The sequence below is a fragment of the Lactuca virosa genome, chromosome 2 (assembly GCF_052849685.1).
Source record: "Lactuca virosa cultivar CGN04683 chromosome 2, Lactuca_virosa_CGN04683_v6, whole genome shotgun sequence".
Taxonomy (NCBI): Eukaryota; Viridiplantae; Streptophyta; class Magnoliopsida; order Asterales; family Asteraceae; genus Lactuca; species Lactuca virosa.
The window spans coordinates 178,033,483-178,044,535 of NC_136427.1; the positions used below are offsets into that span (position 1 = coordinate 178,033,483).

The 11,053-nt window shown below is 37.0% G+C and overlaps 1 protein-coding gene across 1 annotated transcript; it reads right to left on the reverse strand.

The window, feature by feature from the left end:
• Positions 1 to 3,577: 3,577 nt before the first annotated feature.
• On the reverse strand, positions 3,578 to 5,206 carry LOC145157991 (uncharacterized). Its single transcript, XM_079076955.1, has one exon. The coding sequence runs from the start codon at positions 5,204 to 5,206 to the stop codon at positions 3,578 to 3,580; it is 1,629 nt and encodes a 542-aa protein (XP_078933081.1).
• Between the last annotated feature and the right edge of the window lie 5,847 nt (positions 5,207 to 11,053).

An 11,053-nucleotide genomic window follows, 5' to 3' on the forward strand; every position in this document is an offset into this window, starting at 1 on the left:
AAAAAAGTCATAAAATCCTATTTTTGTGACTTTTGGGACTTTTAACCAAAAAGTTGAATTTTACCCTTAAAGCTAATACAAACATATTAAATTTTTTTTCAGAAAAAGTCATAGTCAAAAAATCATTTTACAAAAAAGACTTTTAACCTTAAAACTAATCCCAAACACCCCTTATAGTATTATAGTCCAATGAATCCAATCGAATATATTACTTTTTTAATTATTTTTAATGATATTAATGTTCATGATTTTTTTATTTATTTTATTTATTTTTATTATTATTAGAGAAAGTAGTAAATAGTCTTTTTCTAAATGACATGCCAAAAAATAACCCAAACTCTCACTTATTTTCATTGTAGCTATACATTTCGTAGTGGATTTGATGAGAGATAATGTGAATGTGTGGCCACTGTGAAACTAGAAATACACTTGCTCTATACGACAACGTTTCATGTCTTGATAGTGTGAGTAGACCACTGTGAAATTAGAAATACACTTTTCCTCTTCATGTCATGCAATGCTAACTACAAATTGGCCCTAGCGCAAAATGAGGTTGAACATGAAGAAATAAGTACTAAAAGATTGTTTGTTGTACTACAAGATTGTTATTCTAATATTGCAATTGTAAAGACACAGACAAATATATATATCAAAATAACTCTTTGATTGATTGGAAATATAACTCAAAACCAATTACATATATATGTGTATATGTCTATGTATGTTGCTGTGTTTTTGGTGTGTTTAACCCTCTTGGTAATACACTGAATATATAGGATTGATAGAATCATTTTAATCCTATAATTAATACACATGAGACCCAACCACTTGTTGGTGTCCCTTACTTTGTTCCAGGAATCAAGTTTACTTTTAGGAGTGGAAGACATGGGTGGAGGGAAATGATGACTTATGATTCCAACAATCACCTCCGAATCTCTAAGTCCTTCTAGAGATTCCCGATCACCGCCAATCTTTAAGTCCTTCTAAAGATGTCTTCAATCCCGATCAAGTCCCGCATTGTCTTGAACTTGGTTCGAGCCAATGGTTTTGTGAGAATGTCTGCCTTTTGTTCTTCACCTGGAATGTATTTCACCTCCACTTGTTCCTTTTCAACACACTTACGAATGAAGTGAAACCTCGTGTGAATGTGTTTGCTTCTTCCGTGAAAAACAGGATTCTTCGTGAGTTCGATAGCTGACTTGTTATCAACTCTTAGGACCACCTTCTCTTGTGCTTTGTTCATGATTTCGCCTAGCAAATCTTGAAGCCATATTGCTTGACATGCAGCCGCAGTTGCAGCCATGAACTCCGCCTCGCAAGATGATAAAGCAACAGTATCTTGCTTTTGAGAACACCATGTTATTGGAGACAACCCATAGTAGAAAATGTGACCGGTTGTGCTTCTTCCGTCGTCCGGGTCGACATTGTGACTACTATCGCTGTAACCAATGATCCGGTTTTGCCCCATCCTCTCGTACTTGATTCCATGTGACGTTGTTCCACGTAAGTACCTTAGGATGTGTTTGATTGCAACACCATGTGATTCTCTTGGATCTTGCATGTATCGACTAACAACTCCAACCGCATATGCCATATCGGGTCTTGTCTGCAAGAGATATCTAAGGCATCCTACCAACTTTTGGTATTGTGTCGGGTCGATTTCGGGTTCATCTTCGGCCTTCGACATTTTGGTTCCTGGATCCATGGGAATGTGGGTAGAATTGCAATCATGTAAACCGGCTTCCTTCAGAATGCGTTGTGCATACGCTTCTTGGTTTATTGTAATCCCCGATTCATCCTGTTTGACTTCAATGCCCAGGTAGTAAGTTAATCTTCCAAGATCAGACATCTCGAAGTTCTTGGACATTTCAAATTTGAACCTTTTGATCATGCTCAAATTTGTACCTGTGACAAACAAATCATCAACATAGATTGCTAAAATTAGCAAGTTGGATCCTTCGTTCTTCCGGTACACCGATGGTTCTTTCATGCACTTGTGAAATTTCATTCCTTTCAAAATCCCATCAAGTTTTGTATTCCATGCTCTCGGTGCTTGTCTAAGACCATATAGTGCTTTTGAAAGACGGTACACCTTGTGCTCGTCGCCTTTCCTTATGTAGCCTTCCGGTTGATACACATAGACGGTTTCTCTCAACTCTCCATGTAAGAAAGCCGTCTTGACATCCAAGTGGTGAAGCTCCCATCCATTGGTAGCGGCTAAGGCAATGAGAAACCGTATGGTTTCGATGCGAGCTACCGGAGAAAATACTTCTTGAAAGTCAATACCAGGTTGTTGTACGTACCGTTTAGCAACCAACCTCGCCTTGTGTTTGTTTATGGTGCCATCTGCATTTTTCTTCAACTTGAACACCCATTTGAGTCCAATGGGCTTCACCCCCATAGGTTTGTTTACGAGAGACCAAGTATTGTTCTTGTTGATTGAATTGATCTCTGTATTCATGGCTTTGACCCACTCTGGTTCTTTCTTCGCCTCTTCAACCGATACCGGCTCGTCATTGGTTGCTAGGAGAAGTTCTTCAATTTCATCAACATAAAGTACATAATCTCGTAATCGAATTGGAAGCACCTTTTGTCTTGTGGGCCTTTGGTTTTGAACATTGTTCACGTTGTTGTTGATCGGACTTGGTTGCTCATTTTCTTGTACCTCCACTCCGTCTTCAATCTCGTGATCCGATTCGTTTGGTTCGTTGTTTACATCGTTTCCTTGGTTGTTGTTTGCCTTATCTTCCGGTAAATCCCATGGTACTATGAATGATCCTGGTTCTTCATTGTCAGGTGTAGCTTCGTTAACCCAATTCCATCCTTTGGTTTCATTAAAAATAACGTCTCGACTTACGATTATTTTTTGTGTAACCGGGTTAAATAACCGATAGGCTTTTGTACCCGGTTCAGAACCAAGATGAACCAATGGTCTTGATCTTGCATCCAATTTTTTCACGTTTACCGGTTCAACTTTTGCATACGCTAAACACCCAAAGATGCGTACGTTCTCCAAATTAGGTTTTCTTTTATACAACTTCTCGTACGGAGTTGTATCACCAAGTACTCTTGTGTAAACACGGTTGATCAGGTTTGTGGAATGTTTTACCGCTTCTCCCCATAGATAGTTTGGAACATGCATCGCCTTCATGATACTTCGTGTCATGTCCATAAGTGTTCTGTTTCTTCGTTCCACAATACCGTTTTGTTGTGGTGAATATGGGGCGGTAAGATGGCGTTTGATTCCATTCATATCACAAAAGGAATTAAACTCGAGCGAAGTAAACTCACCTCCTCGATCACTTCGAAACACCTTTAAAGACTTTCCGAGCTCATTCTCCACCAAAGCTTTAAATTTTTTGAAGTGTAAAAACGCCTCATTTTTCTCTTTTAAGAGAAAAATCCACATATACCGTGAAAAATCGTCAATTAGTGTGAAAATGTATCGATTTTGACCCTTCGTTGACGGTGTTATCGGACCACATAAATCACCGTGAACTAGCTCCAATGGTCGTGTTGCTTTGTACGTCGTCATTAATGGAAATGACTTTCTTGTTTGCTTGCCCACCAAACAAGATTAACATAATTGATTCTCACTGTCAAAATGGGGTAACCCTTTGACTAGACCTTTCTTGGACATCTTTTTCATTGACTCGAAATTGATGTGTCCAAGTCTTGCATGCCAGCGCCACGTGTCTTCACTTAGTCTTGAATGAAGGCAAATAGGTACTCCAATGGGCAACTGTATTTTATAAAGGCGGTTTGGAGTTCTTTGTACCTTCATTAATAAGCAGTTGTCGGCATCATGCATTGTCAAAAAGTTGTCTTTCATCCGAATATCGCACCCGGCTTCGGTTGCTTGTCCGAGACTGAAAATATTATTTTTCAAATCCGGAATGAAATAAATCTCCGTTATCAATCGTTGTTGCCCCGATTTTCCTTGGAAAACAATTGAGCATTTCCCTTTTATTTCGACACACGAATTATCACCAAATTTGACCTTTCCGGTTATTCCTTCGTCGAGTTCGGAGAAAAATGAACGATTTCCCGTCATGTGATTACTTGCCCCGTTGTCCAAATACCACACATTGTTTTCTTGTGAGTTGTATCGAGACGGTATCACCTTCTCTTCGTTCAAAAATACGGACTCGTGTAGAAATACTGTTTCATCGGCATCGTCGTGTTCAGTAAAATTACTTTCTTGGAATTTTTGGGTTCGGTCCGGACATTTGGATGCGTAATGGCCCGATTTATCGCATCTGTAACAAATAATTTTTGACAGATCCTTTTTCGGGTTACGGTTCGAGTCGGAATTGAAATTGGGCTTGTTTTTGGGCTTATTAGGGTTTTGGGCCGAACTGGGCCGGTTTCCACTTGGGCCTGACCCATTGGGTCCTGCTGACCCGGATCCTCCACCCGACCCGGATCCATTCCGATTAAAACCTCCTGAGTCGGAGCCATTTGAACCCTTCCCCTTTTTTCCCCGATTCGTCTTCCCCGACGATCCAGAGCTTCCACCGCCATCACTTCTCCATCCACCACCACCACTCGTTCTAGCCATCAACGCCTTTTGTTGCCCGTCTCCGCCTTCATCTGCTTTGATTCTTTCTTCATACGCTTTCAGACGCCCTACGACGTCATCGAAGGTTACTGTCTTCAAGTCTAGTACTTGCTCGAGGGAGGCAACGATTTGTATGAATCGATGAGGTACCACCGTCAAGAGTTTCTTCACGAGTCTCGTTTCTCCGATGGGTTCTCCCAGTGACGCTGACTTCGAGGCGATTCCAGCGAGTTTTCCGGCGAAAGCGTCTATCGTCTCTGTCTCCTGCATCTTCAGTCGGTCTAGATCGGCGGTGAGGGTTTGAAGTCGAGCTTCTTTTACTCTGTCGGCTCCAACATGTCGAGCCTTAATAGATTCCCAGAGGACCTTTGCTCTATCGACGTCCCCTATCTGCATTATCAGGCTCTCAGGGATTGCTTGATACAGCAATCCCATGGCAAGGTAATTTTTCTCTTCATTCTCTTCTCCTGGTTCAATTACTGACCAGCATCTATGTATTCGCAGGACTACTTTCATACAGAGGGACCAGACCATGTAATTGGTCTGGTTTAGCATTGAGCAAGCGACTGTGGTTGTTCCGACTTCTTTGATTCTCGTCGGAGGAGCAGCAGCACCCCCACTTCCATCATCTTCAATATCGGACATTTTAAACAGATAAGCTTCCTTGATTTCTCAGTTCCCCTTGACTGATTTCAAGGCTCTGATACCAATTCTAATATTGCAATTGTAAAGACACAGACAAATATATATATCAAAATAACTCTTTGATTGATTGGAAATATAACTCAAAACCAATTACATATATATGTGTATATGTCTATGTATGTTGCTGTGTTTTTGGTGTGTTTAACCCTCTTGGTAATACACTGAATATATAGGATTGATAGAATCATTTTAATCCTATAATTAATACACATGAGACCCAACCACTTGTTGGTGTCCCTTACTTTGTTCCAGGAATCAAGTTTACTTTTAGGAGTGGAAGACATGGGTGGAGGGAAATGATGACTTATGATTCCAACAGTTATATGTGAATCATGAAACTTTTTATATTTTAACGAAAATTATGATTTGTTTTATCAAGAAAACGTTTTTTATAGTTCTTTTCTGGTATGTGTGTACAAAGACCATTTTTACATTAAAAGGGCTTCATATTTTGAAAACAAAGTGTGAGGTTGAGAAAAACTTAATAAAAAAAAGTTGTGTGACGAGGACAAATAAAAAAAAAAGTTGCAACAGGAGCCACAAAAACGATTATATAAAGGTATCAAGATTCTACTAAAACAAGAGCAGCATACTCTTCGAATTCCTTCAAATAACTACGCTAATTGTATTCATAGCGAATATCGCATTTTACAATAGTGATCAAGAAATGTGGCAATATTTATGAATATGAGAAACTTTTGGTTAATTTTTAGCAAAAACTGATTGTTTCTATTGTTTTTTGTTTTGTTTTTGTCTTTTAATGAGAAGTGATAGTCACCATTAACATGTCTTTTATTAATGACTTTTGTCGCATGGAATTTTGGAATATATAGCTGGAAATGAAATGCATCTACAGTCAATGCAGCTTTGCAAATGGAAGAGACGATCTTTGAAAGTGTGGAGTGGGAATCGACTTTTGTTCAAATTGAAGGTTGATGAACGAAAACGAAAAGAATATATGCTAATTTTTATCTTACTTTATTGAGTGGGATTGTGAACACTAACAAAAACCTCATGGCTGGTGTCATGAAAGACAACGTCATGTATTAATACGTAACAACAAAAATTATTATCATCATAAAGTTCCTTTAATTTTTAAAAATATTGAAAAAGATAGCAAAAGACCAAAATATATTTGATTTTTTAGTAAGGCCCAATCTGACCCAGCTAATGGAGACAGTGTTTTCATTTCATAGGCCAAAAACACTTAGGAGTTAGAACTATCTTATACTCTTACATAGACTTGCACATTTGCGGTTGCAGACTGGTCTTAGGTGAATCTCGAAACGGCCCGGTCCGGTCTTGGGCCGGTCTTTTTTTGATCCGGTCTTTTTTCAGAACGGTCTTTTTCGGTCTGATCTTTTTTGGGACCGATCTCACGGTTTTTTCGTGCACCTTTTTCGGTTCGGTTTTCAGGTTTTTTTTGGTCGGTTTTCGAGTTTTTTCGGTCCAGTTTTGGTATTTTTTAGTTTTTTAACTTTCGGTTTCGAGTTTTTTCTTTAACAGCTGTGTGATCAATACCAAAATGATAGATTAAACTTTATTAAAATTGATATATTAAGTTTAATAAACGAAAAAAATTGAAGTTAGATAGTGTGCGATTAAAAATTGTGTAATTAACACAAAAATCATTACATAAGTTGAAGCAAGAACCTAAAGAATGGCATAAAATTAATATGGGTCTCCTTTTTAGTGGTTTTTCTTTAACCCAATCTAAGAATGTTGTTAAAACAAGTTTGATGTGTCCTATAAAATGTGATTATATGTATGTATATTAATGATATGTTGATATTTTATACTAACCAGATTTAGGTGGATAAAACCAATAAACTTTTATCGTCTATGAAGCGTATAAGGGAGGTAGATGTAAGTATGTAACCTTTTAAATAAGAATTAAATTTGTGAACAAGTATATCAGGATAACCTAGTCATATTACATTAATAAATTCTTAATAATTCAATTTTAATGAATGTTCATGTGTTAGTACTTCCATGGGACCCAATGTAAATTTGATACCAAATACGAGCAAAGTCGTATTAGAATACTCTATTCCCAATACAGGAAAGGACTTCTCACAATTAGAATGCTATTGGGCTATTGGTTGCTTGATATGTGTCATGACAAGCTCCGAACCCGATATTATTTACTCATCGAAAAATTGAGTAGGTATATGAGGAATCTGAATAGTCAACTTTGGTAAGATAAGACAACAAGTATTTAACTATTTAAAAGGAACCATGAATTGTGCTTCAAGTTATCTTATATATCCTTCAGTTTTAGAAGGATGTATATATGCATGATGGATATCAACGTAAAGGATCAATCATCTGCAAATGGTTGGGTGTTCTTGCTAGAAAGAGGTGCCATTTCTTGCCCTTCTAGAAACAAATTTACATCACAAACTCAAAGAAGGAATAAAAAATTATTGAGTTTACCTATACCGATAGAGAGGCAGAATTGTTAATGAGTTGAGTGTTTGATATTGTATTATGGCCTAAACTAATTAATTAATGGGAAATTGATTAATCTAACCACTTTTTTGGTTGTTTTTTAAAAAAATAACCTTTTTTTCTTTTGGCAAAATAACCACTTGGTCTGGAATTGATTGTTCCGGACCCGATTTCAAATTCGGGTAAACGGATAGTAATTTCGACCCGGTAATCTGGTTCACCTATAAATACCATTTAACCCGTTTCAGACTACACTTCGACATCCCTTGTTTCGGACTAAACTTCAACATCCCATTTCGGACACCTCTACAACTGAGAATGTCTTCCGATAGCAGTGAAGAAATGAAGTTTTTATTTGTAAGTTTCAAATTTGTTTCTAATTAAATGCATTTATTTGTGATTATATGTTAAAAAATGTTTAGTTTGCGTAATTATATAGGTATTATAGGGTTTTTTTGTGAACTTTAATCTTGTTAACGCAATTATAAGATTACATAGACTTCTACATCTATACTACATGATACATTGTAATAAAAAACCCTAATTTTTTCTACTCTGGAATACGAAAAACAAGTCTGGAACACGAAAATCATGTCCGGAATACAATGACCTAGGTCCGGAATTTTGTTTTGGAATTTATGGTCCGGAATACCGTACCCGATTTTCGGATTCTGGAACATACATACAAAAATCATAATTTCGGAATACAATAAAAAACTCTAATTCCGAAATACAATCAAAAACCCTAATTCCACTTTGGAACATACATACAAAAATCCCTAACTAATAATTCTTTTGATTGTAGCACGATAGAACATACGCAACAGTTGTTACTACAACCTGTAGACCTGAACATGGAAGCGAAATCATGGCGCGCTTACAAAACCGACCAGTTTGTGCGGCGATGTTTAGGTGTCACACCCCCGAACCAGACGGCAGAAACGTCCAGGGGCTTGTGCGTGACTTCATCTTGAAATATCATTACAGTGAATATAATTGAAACATAACATCATCATCATCACACATGTAATATAACAACATTCATTGTTTACATCGAGTATTGTATTTGAATATTACATGCCAAAATAGTAAGAGTATGATGAAACAAAATATAACACAATATCCATTAGTTTGTTACGTTCATCCTGCTTCAACGGTTTCCTGAGAATACAAGTTATTTTGAAAAACGTCAACATATAATGTTGGTGAGTTCATAAGCATGTTTGTGAAAATGATTTGTATAACTTTGAAACCACCAGAAAATCCGATATTTTCTGCAAACTATTTAGTATGTTTGTGTCAGACCTTGTATTAATGCATGTATGTTTTTGTTTATTTGACTAAAAGGGGTAAAGAGAATGTAGAGAGAATGTAAAGAGCATATATAGAGAATATTCCCAGACAACCCGATGTTGTCTGTAAAAGAGAAGGGTCTTCCGTAAACTTCATAACGTTAATTCCTCTAAGCGGGCCGTCATAACCATACTAATAATGACAATTTCGCCTGTCTTTGTGTCTTTGGGATGCCGCCGGAATAGAATAAGGTTTTTGTCACCCTTGACTGGCCTAGTCTAACTGTAGCGAACAGCTCAGGTGTGGGGTGTCACCCCCGTATAGATCTATACACAAATCCCCGCTCTCCCTCCAAGAGACTCTGGTTATAACTACAGGCTACGATTGTACACTCAAAGGTGCCAACCGACATGTCTCACTAGATCCTTAATCGAATTTACGCGAAGAAAAAGGTATAAACTCATTCTAGGCCCAATGATCAATGTAAGTGAACCACTAAGGCATCACTAAACATGAAATCATTTCAAGACCCAATTGGAATGAGATTATATAACATGGGCCCGAAATATATGTGAAAGGACAACTAAGGCCCATTTCACATGTAAGGTATTTACAGGCCCAAATAGCACGCAAGTAGTATCCAAGGTCCGTCGTACATGTTAATGGGTCAATGAGGCCCAATAAACATATAAATAGTATACAGGACCTATCACACATATAAATGGGCCACTAAGGCCCAATAACCTAGAAAATGATCAAATTAATCCGTTTGTTAGTTTATCGTTGGTTTTGGTTCAAGTATTCACTAAAATAGCATAAAAGCCCACTTTTTGTAAAAATGACGTTCTTGGCCCAATAAGCCAAAAATTTACAATTAAGGCCCAATTTTTGTAAGAATGACACTTTAGTCTCCATTTTGTTCAAAACTTGTGTTGATGACTAGTTTGTGGTAAGAATAACATTTTAAACCCATTTTTGTCAAAAATATCATTTTTGGCTTGATTTTTGTGAAAATACGCATTTTTCTGGTTTTGGGCTTTCCCGACCTAGTTGTTGGAAAATTTGTAGAAAAATCATCGTAAGTCGAAATTTGGATCCGTAAATTATGGAAGTTTGGAAATTTTGTCTACTTTGTTCACAATTTTTCTCAAAATTTTTAATGGCTTCTAAAAAGTGTGAAATTGCTCACCTTCACAGGCTGGTCCGAAAATATTTCAAATATGATAGGCAGTTTTGTAAAATTCGCCAAAAATTGTAGACAAATCGTATGAAAACGTGAGAGTAGTCATTTTAAAGGTATAAATCTGAACTTTATACATGTAAAACAGTTTTGAAAAGTATTTCCATTAAGAGGGTCAAAACAGTTCGAGATTGGGCTAAAACTTTCCTGTCAAAAGCTGATTTTTGAGTATAAGTTATAGATCTTTGAGCACAACACTCATTTTTGCTATTTTAAGTGTATAATTCCCAGATCTACAAGTTTATATGTAATATATGTGATAAAACATACTTTTCTCAAGGTTATTATGAAGATCCAAGTGATAAACTTCAAGTTCTTAACATATTTTTAGATTAATGAAGAAATCAACACATAATCACCAAATAATTCATGGAAAACACACATAATCATGCATATACACATAGATCTACACAAATCAACTTGTATTCTCCCCCAAAACAAAGTAAAAATCGAAAATAGGGGGTATGAACTCACTTTGGTTTGTTGGTCTTGGTTTGATGAAGAGTTTGAAGGAGATTTTCGGCCCTAGATGTTTCCTTGAGGAGATCTTTGAAGTCTATGAAGTTCAAGAGCATAGATCATGAGATGATGTGGGTTAAGGAAAGATTTTGATGGAATCTTGAAGTTAAAACATAGATCCAAGTAATTACTTACCAAAGGTGATGTTTTAGATGAAGATCCTTTTGAGAGCACCCAAAATCTCGAAATTTTGGATGGGTGAAGGAAGAGTTTTTTAGATGATTTTTGAGAGGGTTTGAAAGTGGAGTGTGTGTGTGTGTGTGTGTTCCTTTGGCCGAGAGAAT

What these genes read in the sequence shown, in the direction of transcription:
- LOC145157991 (XM_079076955.1), bottom strand. Translation starts at nt 5,206, where the DNA reads ATGTCCGATATTGAAGATGATGGAAGTGGGGGTGCTGCTGCTCCTCCG.